General features: G+C 39.2%; 1 protein-coding gene across 1 annotated transcript in view; it reads right to left on the bottom strand.

Annotated features, from left to right (window-relative positions):
- Positions 1-10173, bottom strand: part of LOC140233781 (uncharacterized) — a 157213-nt gene extending 147040 nt beyond the window's left edge. Inside the window, exons 1-2 of the mRNA XM_072313875.1 lie at positions 10108-10173; positions 7670-7763 (exon numbers count right to left, since the gene is read on the bottom strand). Coding sequence (XP_072169976.1) covers positions 7670-7763; positions 10108-10173 — 160 coding nt within the window. The remainder of the gene's footprint in view (positions 1-7669; positions 7764-10107) is intronic.
- Positions 10174-12384: the final 2211 nt, after the last annotated feature.

The following is a 12384-nucleotide window of genomic DNA, read 5'->3' as shown; positions in this document are numbered from 1 at the left end:
AGCAAGATGCCCTTAAAAAAAGGGGTAAATTACAGAATACAAGCAGTCGAATACTCTTAAATTCATTGGGAGGGATATAAAACAAATATACCAGGCCAATTTTTCGAGGCACCGGTTGAAACTATGTGCCTTCGGTGACTTCAGTAGCACTATTTTCTTCGGGGCTGCGCCCCTCAGAAAATAGTGCTACTGAAGTCACCTCATGCGCATAGTTTCAACCAGAGCCTCTCAGGCCTGGTATATTTGTATATTATACCCCCTGCTCTTGTATCCATGCAGGCACCCGAGGGAATCCACGGCTGGTCTCAAGGCCGAGCATATTTTTTTCATTCCTATTTCTTTTCCCACGTTATGAGAGAAAAATATGTTTTTTTTTGATCGTCTTCAATTGCTCCCTCCTTTTTGTTTTTAATCACCAAGAACCATCCGTTTATCTGCTTCAGACCATACATCATCATTATTATTATCATATTATTATTCTCATTAGGCCCCTATTGTTATATTGCTATTATAATTATACCCCCGCCAAACGAAGTTTGAAGGGGGTATTTAGGAATCAGCGGACGGTCGGGCGGTCGGGCGGTCGGTCCGTTGCAAATCTTGCGTCGCGAACTACTTCCTCAGTTTTCAACCGATTCCCATAAAACTTGGCACAGATGTGTGCCTTGGGTTGTAGATGTGCAAGACGTATTTTTTGACAGTACCCAAAAGTACGTTGCCATGGTAACGGCATGTTATGGGCAAAAATGGGTACAAATCTTGCGTCGCGAACTCCTCCCACAGTTTTTGATCAATTTTTATGAAATTAGGTACAGATGTTCATCTGAATATGTTAATGTGCAAGACACATATTTCCGCAGTGGCAAAAAGTGCGTTCCCATGGTAACGGCATGTTATTGGTAAAATATAGGGCAAAATGCTTCATGGCAAAACTGCTTCATCAGTGTTCTTCCAATTCTCATGGAATTCATATTGCATGTTTGTCTTAGGATATAGGTCAGCAGGACACATTTCTTGACAGTGACAAAAAGTATGTTGCCATGGTAACAGCTCACATGTTATGAGCCAAAATGATGGAAAATTTTGTGTTGCAAACTACTTCCTCAGTTTTTGCCCAATTTCCATGAAACTTGGTACAGATGTGTGCCTTTGGTTGTAGATGTGCAAGACGCATTTTTCGACAGTACCCGAAAGTACGTTGCCATGGTAACGGCATATTAATGGCAGAAGATCAAGGAAAGATCTTGCGGATTTAACTACTTCCTCAGTTTTTTGACCAAAGCTTATGAAATGTTGTTTGGCGGGGGTATAACCAGTCGCACCCTGTAGCGACATTTCTAGTTATTATTGTTATTTGGGGAGGGGGATCATTTCTCTTTGTCGTCCTCGACGTCGACACGGAGGCGGAGCGCGGACGAAACCCGGTCCAAGGCACGTAGGAGACCCTCCCGCTGCCGACGGCACCGGTCTCGGGGGCCCGGAGCCGACGGCTCGGGAGGAGATAGACAAACCAGCAACGCCGGAATAAAACAGGAAATACATAAGGCCCCGACAACAACAACAACTTCGCCTTTTACTGTATAAGATTTATCTATCTATCTATCTGTTGGACAAAGGGAAATCATGTCTTTATTCAATTTTCCTCAGGAATATAATGTTACGCTAAGAGTCCGTTTTGTCAATAAACAATGTATAGCGGATAAAGACAAGATTAGTGACAGATCAGGAAGCATATGACAGAAATGATAGGCCTGTTGATTATTCAATCATTCCTAGACAAAAAGCCCAGCGCAAGAAGAATTGAAGAATATTCATTAAATCTGCTGCAGGAAATTGGGATTGTCCAAGTTCTTGAAGTGTTGCATGTTTTCGCAAAACAGAGACGATGATCAAAGTCTCATGGGCATATTCGGCACGTGTTCGGCAAGGAGGTGTCTTTATAGTATAGTCTATCAGCATGACCAAACAGTTTTACAAGGAAATCTAGGTGACAATCCTACTAGTTATAGGCCTACTAAAAGAAGAAATCCACCCCAAAAATAAATAAACTTAAAAAGAAAGAGAAAAACATTCCCCACCAAAAGATACAAAATTACCACACAAAAAAAAAAAGGATATAAGAAATATTGGAAGATAATGACATTTTGAAATTTCACATTTTTTCGGAGAACATTATTTTGTTGACTAATCCTCATGAATATTCAAATGCGCGAGTGAATTATGTCATACCTTCACAATTTCAATGTATTTACATAAAATTCGGAAAATTGTTACTTTCAACAAATACAAGTGAAAGCATGTTCCCATAATACCAAGACAGGCCAATATCAGAGTTAACATTCGTTCCTTTTTATTTTTGGTGGTTTTGCATTTCTGTATATGAAATGAATAAGAAATTGTGAGAGCATAACATCGTCAGCTTGCTGAGTATTCATATAAGGACTGGTCAAGAAAGGTTTTCCGAAAAAAAAAAAAGAAATTTTAAAATGTCATATGTTCCTTTATTTCTTTGCCGATTTTTGTCACATTAACTTGTATCGTTCTGTAGGAAATACTTTTCTCTTTCTTTTGAAGTTAATCTATGTTTGGGTGGATTTCCGCTTTTAGAAAAATAGCATGTTTGCTTACTATTCAATAAAAACATTACAAAAAAAGTTTCCTCCTAGTCCTGCCTGTACGTACATCGCACTAATAGATGCACGCTAACTCGGGACCGTCCTCGGTATAAAGATAAACATTGCAGCTGACCGATTTATAATGCGGCATCGGTAATGGTAATAGCGAACAACAGGATCCGAGGGTGAATTCAGTCAAAAGGATTCTCATTATGCGCAGACCCAAAATAAGAATGTGTGGTAAGGTTTTTTACGGTCTGATAATCGTTTGCAAAGGACCTTCGTAGACATCGTCGGCGGAGCGTGTGAAAGCGAAATGAGCGCCACGAGAAGAAAGACGAAAATTACATCATGCGCAAATCGGGCAAACTCGCCACTTAGGCCGTGACGGCTTGTGCCGAAAGGGTGGGTTGGGTGGTGGCGCGTCGCGTTAATGGGAACACCACCCTTCGTCCAAAGCCCCCCCGGTTTTGCCGAAAGGGTGCGTTGGGAGCGTTGGGTAGCGTCGCGTTGACTGGAACCCCACCCTTCGTCCAAAGCCCCCCCCCCCTCCCCCCAGTTTTGCCGAAAGGGTGCGTTGGTACTTTTTCTCATGTAATATTAAAAGACGAGTTTTGAATTTTATATTCAACCTTCAAACAACCATTTCAAAGAGGCTATCGTCCGGGTCGGTTTACACTCTATTACCACTTGGTTTACAGCCAGTTGGTCTAATAGACTGTTTAATATCAGTTGGTCTAATAACCAGTTGGTCTAGTCATCATTTCGTCCAATTACTGTTTGGTCTAATTGTTATTTGGTTTAATTACTATTTGGTCTACAGTCAATTCGTCTAATGATAGCCATTTGGTCTATTTTGGTCTATTATGAGTTGGTCTAATTCCATTTCGTCTAATCATCAAATGGTCTAAAATAAAACCAAATTTGTCCAATATAAATTTGGTGTACACATCAATAAAAAGGCCCCCCCCAAAAAAAAAAAAAAAAAAAAAATATATATATATATAAAAAATAGCCCAGTTGGTCATATAGACGAAACGATGATTGGACCAAATGGTGCCTGGTTAGACCAGGAGGCTGGCTATTAGACCAAATGACAATAAGATCAATGGTTATTAGACTAAATGGGTGTAGACTAAATGATGATAGACAGAGGCTAGACCAACTGGGCAATGGACCAAAATTAATGATGTGTACACCAAATTTATATTGGACAAATTTTGTTTTATTTTAGACCATTTGATGATTAGACGAAATGGAATGTAGACCAACTCATAATAGACCAAATCGGTATTTGATGATGTAAATTGGTGTTAGACCAAAAATAGACCAAATGGCTATCATTAGACGAATTGACTGTACACCAAATAGTGATTAAACCAAATAACAATTAGACCAAACAGTAATTGGACGAAATGATGACTAGACCAACTGGTTATTAGACCAACTGATATTAAACAGTCTATTAGACCAACTGGCTGTAGACCAAGTGGTAATAGAGTGTAAACCAATCCGAACGATAGCCTCTTTGAAATGGTTGTTTAAAGGTTGAATATAAATTCAAAACTCGTCTTTTAATATATATTACATGAGAAAAAGTACCAACGCACCCTTTCGGCAAAACCGGGGGGGGGGGGGCTTTGGACGAAGGGTGGGGTTCCAGTCAACCCGACGCGACCCAACGCTCCCAACGCACCCTTTCGGCAAAACCGGGGGGGGGGGGGGGGGCTTTGGACGAAGGGTGGTGTTCCCATTAACGCGACGCGCCACCACCCAACCCACCCTTTCGGCACAAGCCGTTCGTGACGAGCAGATCTTCTTCGGAAAGATTTAGGTGATAGAAAAGAGGACACGAATAAGAACGGACAAGAAGATATGAAAGGAATCTCTATTACGTCTACCAAAAGGTTTCTATAGAAATAAGAAAAGGGAGAAGTATTTCTGACGTCAAGGCGGGACGACGAGCACACCATTTAGTAGACAGAAAAGATAAAAGCAATTTTCTTCTCCATTTTTTTGCGCGCCTCTGCTGCATGCAATTCGGTTCAAAGTATGTCCATGATTGTAAGCCATGATTATATTACGTTCTTTACACATTCGTCATATTCTAAGAAAACCGGAAGTCGTTTCCATTCATTCAAACGCAGGAAGGGCAAATAGAAAAAAAAAATGAGAAGAATTGCGCAAGAATGATCACAGTCATGAATGTATTGCAAGTCGCCGGCCACTTGGGATATTGCAGACTCAGTCAAAATCTTTCTCATCCTCCTTTTTTTTTTTTTTTTTTAACTTAGATTAGATTCCTATGACATGCAGCCTTGAGATTACGGTTACAGCTCGTTATTCCGAAGGTTCGTTATTCCGAAGGCTCTTTAGTCCGAAGATTCGTTATTCCGAAGGTTCGTTATTCCGAATTTCATTTTCGGATTAACGAATCTCCGGAACAACGAACCTTCGGAATAACGCCACAAATGTTCGGATTAACGAACCCTTTTTCATTTTCATATTAACGAACCTCTAGGTATAGGGAATTTGCGTGTTTCGGATTAACGAACCTTCGGAATAACGAACCTTCGGAATAACGAACAGCACCCGAGATAACATTATGTGACATGCTTTCATTCGAAATATTTTTCTCATGGGGTAAACTCTCTCGTTCGAATCCGACCACATCCACCATGACATCATAAAAAATAATCAACGTGGATACGGTGGATAAGAAGGTCAATAGCCCTTGAGATTTAAATTAAAAGCTTGAGGGCGTCGCAAGCAGCGCTGCATGTGTGATCTTCGTGCCTGTTTCGACCCATTAACAGTGTGGACAATTATCAGGTGCCTCAGCATGTGACCATCTTGTATAACTTGGACAAGGCATGCCTCACTGTGTATAGCACGAGATACACCCATATATGGCGTGGATGCCGGATAACGGTCGACCAGTCAATGCACAATACTCGGTGTTGGTGAGATCCTCATACCAATCAGCAACTCATTGCCGATATCAAACGCTGTCACAGATGATATCCTTTTGTCATTATGATAATGTAGTATGGGTGCTACGCTGTGCTACCGACTATATTCACATAACAAATTAAAAGAGACTGTTCGAGAAAACTTGGTCGTCGGGCTGTGACGTCATAACATCACCAAAATTTGGCAAATCCTGCATGTTCAAGAAAATGTATAACTTTTTAACTATGCCTTTCATTGCTGCTATGTATGTGGAAATCTTGCATTTTTTAGGTGTATAGACCTTCTGACAAAAAAAAAATGGAAATACGCCTTTACTGTATGGAGCTTTCCTGGATATTGTGAGCTGGTGTACCTGTTTATGGGAATGTGCATACCAAGGTATTGTTATGCTTATCATAAGCTGACTAAAAATTGTCAATGACATCACGGAAGGCAAGAAAGATTGGTTTGGGGCGGAGCTTAGCGGGAGCAGAAAAAAAAGTGAAAATTGATAATCAAAAACATTTAATTCAATCCTTTATTAATTTTTGTGATGTGGCGACAAAATTCATCTCAGTGCAAGTTATCGTGGGTACAGGACCAGAATTGGGTATCAGCACTGATCAAGGGGCCTTTAACACTGACTTTAAACAATCCGAAAGCGCAATGGAACGGACACAGTAATTCCTTCTTTGCGGGTTACACACGGAGTCCACAAAGCCCAGTTGTGGATTACCTTAAAACATAATATAATGTGGTAACTGCTATGTGGAGTGGCGGGGAGCGTCAAATATTTGATAAAATGAGTTGTTAGAAAGTCTCGAACAGGTCGACGTGGTGGCGCACGGGTCGCTGCACAACAATGCATTTTCGACGTTTGCAAAGCGAAATATTCCGTGCTGAAAGTGAGTGATCAATGTAAACATTCTTTTGTCGTAGCATGGCGACTTCAGCAATGGTTGGGAGTGTCCCTCAGATGCAAATATGTTGTTAGTATAGTGCAAAGAGAAAGCGAATAACGACCAAGAACATGTACATGACGCTCCCTATATATTAAAATTCGACCACGATGACAATTTACAGTGTAGAACAATGTTTAACTTGCGGCGACTACATGCATAACTACGCCCTGTCAAGAGATCCGAGAAACACGCATGTGCGTATGTGTGTGTGTGGGGGGGGGGATGTCATGTTGTCATTGTTGACTGTAATTCCCTAATAATCTTTACTCTGAACATCAAGGAAATTCAATTTTCCCCAAAGGGGTCAGCTGTAATTGGAACGGTGTAATGTTCGTTTTATTAGTCACCTTTTCTTCCCAACAGCTTAGTTTTACACATCTAATGAAGATATGTCATCTCCCATATACTTTCCTGTTATTATCACCTTTTTTTTATACGTTTTATATTTCTGTTAGCTGTTTGCTCTTTGCACACCGGGTGCTGTTCGTTATTCCGAAGGTTCGTTATTCCGAAGGTTCGATATTCCGAAGGTTCGTTAATCCGAAACACACAAATTCCCTATACCTAGAGGTTCGTTAATCCGAAAATGAAAAAGGGTTCGTTAATCCGAACATTTGTGGCGTTATTCCGAAGGTTCGTTATTCCGAAGGTTCGTTAATCAGAAAATGAAATAGGGTTCGCTATTCCGAAGGCTCGTTTATCCGAAAATGAAAAAGGGTTCGTTATTCCGAAGGTTCGTTGATCCGATGTGATATAGGGTCCGTAACGAACCTTCGGAACAACGAGCTTTGTTTCATTTTCGGATTAATGAACCTTCGGAATAACAAACCTCATCACATTTTCGGATTAACGAACCTTCGGAATAACGAATCTTTGGAATAACGAACCTTCGGAATAACGAACCTTCGGAATAACGAACTGTAACAGTTAAAATCGCTAGGCACGGCTGATATTCAAAAGACTTTAGAGTACAAATTGTTCGGATTTCATGATTTCAAACATTCATTGATATTGTTATTTATATATTCAAATTGCAAGATTGTGGTTAAACCCAAACAACAAAAACAACGACAATTATTCTTAAGTATATGATTATGATAATCAAACTAGAGAAAGTACAGAAAATATGTCAAAACTCACATTCAGTCTGCGGAGATGGCGGAACCCTATTCCGAACCAGTGCGATGACAACGAAGATGAGAATTGGCCAGAAAAATTGGGTGATTGCCAGAAGCTGTCAAGATCAAAGACGTTACAACAAATACAAGGATGAATACAACAATTCAATTTAAAAAAAAAAAATCATTTTGATGGTCCCTGCAAGTAAGACACGATCATGACGATTGCTGCTCGATGGGGATACAATAATCATAATAAAGTGTGATGTAGCTAGTGCTTTAAGGGACATTCCAGACGATTTTCATAATTTCACATCATGTAGGAGGCCTACATAAATCGAGAACTCCATGTATAGATTTGTGGAATTTATTGTGGTTCTTTAGCAAAGAAACATTACTTTGAAGAAAAAAAAAACCTTAAACAAATTACATTGAACAAGGATGGATGACATAGGACGTTCAGATATTTCAGAAATGTAGCAGTGTAATTCCATTACAATACCGCTTGCTTGCGAGTTCACCGTCCTGTGTATGATCTATACATGCCTTCTTCTTTTGTTCTGCTTCCTTGAGCCCCAACTCATGCATTCTTATGGTGACTCTGCCATGTCATCATCCTTGTTCATTGCAATTTGTTCTAAATTTTGAAAATAGTCTTATTCTTCATCCCAATTATCACAAATTCTGAAACTCTGTCCTCAGTATAACTGATAGATTTTATAGTTGTTCAGAATGCAAAAATCTGAAAATTTCCGGAGGTCTCCTTTAATCCTTTGCGTGCTTAGAGTGTTGACCGACACAGGAAACCTCATAACGGTATACTACGCAAAGCCAAAAGTCCCTGGTACAGAACGGGTTAAATCTCTATTAACATGATTAAGGCTCGTTTGCAACAGGTCGAGTTCCGTCGAATCTATAGCCCATGCTTGGGTACCCACTACACCATTTGCCTCTCTCCATTAGGCTGCGTTCACATAGAAGTATACTATTCGGGTATTCGGGCTCGTTTTTCGAGGGCACGCGAATAGCTTGAATCGAACGATAGGATTTCCTCACACCGGTTCACATAGGAGGGCACTATTCGAAAGTACCGAATAGCTGCGAAAAGTATAGCAAAGTGGGAATCGAACTTGTTCGATTTTCTTGCAGCGTATACCGTCTCTCGGGATCGTTATGAAATAATGACAATTTTGGTGTGGATTTGCCCTTTAGCAAAAATAAGCATGTAGACTGACATTCTGATGCAGTTTAGAAATTGTTAATAAGATTTGCTAGGATGTAGGAGGAAGAAATCCTCACTGCATGGGATGGTGAGTTGACGGTGCGGATGATGGTGTCGGGGCCCGAATAGCGAATACCGAATAGCGAATAGCGAATAGCGAATACCGAATACTTCTATGTGAACGCAGCCTTATAGGAGCGGTGTCCTTGGTAAGGGCTCGGGAAATGCTTATTGAGTGCCCGTTGTGCTCTGTTTAGGAACTTAATTTCAAACGAAAGGGACAGTTACCGGATCAGTAGTATATCATTATTTCTTGGGGGGGGGGGGGGAGGGGGAGTGGTATAATATGGTAATAATTTGGACTGTTTCTTTCTACATTTTTTTTTGGGGGGGGGGTAATTATATCAATACATGCAATTAGAATTAAAACATTGGTATTCTCATGGCATTCAGGTATTGGGTGAATCTAACAAAAACCACTTAAAAACAATTCCTGTTTTGTGAAAATCAATTATTGGATAGATTCGCAGACTAGATTTATTGATTGCACATCTCACAATCAATACAAATGTTTTGATTGTATATTGCGATTTGTTTGTATGTATTGATTGTATGACTTGCATCTTTATATTTGTAATTCATGTTATTGTTAAGTGAATAAATTTCATTTAATTTCATTTCATTACATACTTGCACTATGCCTGGATAGTTGGGTTCTAGTACAGTTTTGGTTTAGCATAGATTTTGGCATTTAGTACATGTTCATTGGAACAAAAAAAAAAATAAAATAAAATAAAAGTTATCACGTGTCAATCACTTCCATGCATTCATCTAATGAAGGACAAGATATTAATGGACCCACTCGATCCTCAATTGACGGCTTGGAATGGGGCAATTCATTCACTCAAAGAATTAGAAAAATTACATATGAGCTATTGACCATCTACATTTGATTGACGCATAACAATGAATTCAATGAATTTTCATTTGGTAATTACGGAACAGACCTGTAATTTACGTGAATAAACCGACCGTGTATCTTACACACAATCCGAACAGAATGGGCCATATTGCGGGTCAAATTATCCACTTTCGAAATTCATCCTTGTGTTTTTTCTTCTTTGTTGTTGTCGTTGTTATCATGAAATAATAAATTGCAATCCACGGAGAAAGCAATTACCAGAACAATTATGATAAAGAAAGTAAGTCCTGCGGTATGCATAATGATGATAACTTACCGGGTTCCGGATCATGAGCTTCAAGTTTTTCCATAGTAGCAGCCCGACCTGCGAGACCACGCCCATGGTTACGAATAAGGGGGATCAGACCCCGCCCACTTCTGTTGAAAAACTGTATTGAGAAAGGGGAGAAAGAAATCAAATGGACAATTTGATTTAAAACTGCCTCCAAAACGAGCTCACGAGGTATTCGAAAGTAGGAATCAAATTAATTCTATTTCAAGCAAATTTTCATATGAGTCAGCGTAATTCTCTATAATCATGAGAATCAAAACTTTAGGACTGCCGGCCGAAATTAGCTATTATAACTAATAAAGTATCAATTAGGGTATTTTTAAAGTCACTCGAAAGTTATAGATAAGGCTTTCAGAAATACTGAATGAGCCTCTAACCGGGTGTTGCCAACACTCGTCTTATTCATATCTTAAGTAGGGCTGACAGAATTATACCGGAAGTCGCAATTCTAGGAAGGACAACGCAGTCTGTTGGGGTAAGTTTTATTTCCAGAACGTGATATTACAAGCATAAAAACGAATATGTAAGTGTGTGTGTGTGTGTGTGTGTGCGCGCGCGCGCGTGTGTGTGTGTTTGTTTGTTTTTTAAGTTGGGAGTATATGTACGTGTATAACTTCTATGTATGTGCACGTGTGTATGTATGTATGATATGTATGTATGTATCGGACTGATTTCTTTAAATCAGCAACTTTTTGGAAGTGACATTGCAGAGGAGATAGTGAAATAAACGCATTCACACACGATGTATGGATGTGTAGGTTTCATATTAATTACCTTCCTAATTCATTTGGTTCTGCGTGTGTAAGTGTGTGCCATTTTGCGCAAAACTCTAGAGTAGATTCCTTAGTTTCTTTCGGAAAACAGAATAGCGATGCTTAATACAGAAGGAAAAAAAACCAACTTGTAAATCCCAGGTTCCACTCTGATTACTCTAAGTGGAAAAGTAGGAAACGTTTTAAAAGGGTGAGATTTCGGCGATATGATAGCGCGGGATTTTTTTCTTCTTTTTTTATCTTATTTTTTATCTTATTTTTTACTCTCTGGTGGGCGTGACATTCTTTTACACATTCTATTGAGTCTGCACTGACTCCCATTGTTAGTCAACACAATAGTCATGTCTCTTTCATGTCTGCTATTTTTGCCTCTGATCTGTCGCACTCTATCATTCCTTTCACTCTTCAACACTTTGGCGCTCACTTTGGCGTTCCTGAATCATGATTTCATGACCTACATACATTGTTAACTCCATTTCAGAACTGGTTCAAATTTGCGAGAACGGTGGGAGCGGAGAATTCACATAGTGTTACTCACACCAATTAAATTCAAGGATTTAGAACAGACATTTAGTCATTAAAAATATCTTTTTTAAAAACACGAAGAAGGAATATCTCTGAGATCGTACCGTCAGAAGCAGCTTTATCATAGCCCTTGATGACTTGAATTTTTTATATCTCTGCCATTTCTTTTGTACCGACACTTTTTACACTTATCTGTTGCGAACTATTTAACCTGATAGTTCATAAGTTGTTGTTTTTTTTTTTCCTTTTTCAATTTTACATTCACCTCCATGTATGATTTACTCGTGAATGAACAGCATCGTCAGTCACGTCTATTCTCAAAACAAGTTTTATCCCAAAATTATCATTAGTATCAGTATCAGTATCATTCCAGCTGGAGGAGATTATTATGTCAGTTCTGGTTTCAATTGTTTTTATATCAGTTTCTGCTCTATTCGCTTTTATTTCTGCAATTTAATTTCGACACGGACCGACAAAATGTGACAAAGTGTCGTTTGAAATTGAAACTGAATTAAGAAACGAAGTATAAATTTGATTCTCGCTCATTTTGTAGTTCCCCTGTAAAAGTTATAATCAGGCTAATAATATGTGCAAGGCATTTTCTATACACAAGTCATCGTTTCTCGTGTCCCAGTGTCCTTATTTCTTTTTTTAAGAATCATTTATTTATGCAGTTTTGGTTCAAAAGCCCATATTCAAAGGACAAAATTCTATTGGATTTTATTGTTATCATTGACTCGATATGACATATAGAGTTGTATCATATTAGACAGCATGGCGTGTGATAAGACGCTCACACCACCCCAGATCAGAAACCAAATAATAATACTGACTATGCCCTTATGGAACAAACACAGTGTTACCACAGTGTGTTCACATAGTTGACTATGTGTAAACAATGTGTTAACCATGTGGTCACAGCGTTGTCACAGTGTGGTAGTTGAGATCACATAGTGTACCACAT

The sequence above is a fragment of the Diadema setosum genome, chromosome 10 (genome assembly GCF_964275005.1).
Source record: "Diadema setosum chromosome 10, eeDiaSeto1, whole genome shotgun sequence".
NCBI lineage: Eukaryota > Metazoa > Echinodermata > Echinoidea > Diadematoida > Diadematidae > Diadema > Diadema setosum.
This window is presented reverse-complemented; position numbering and strand designations above follow the sequence as displayed.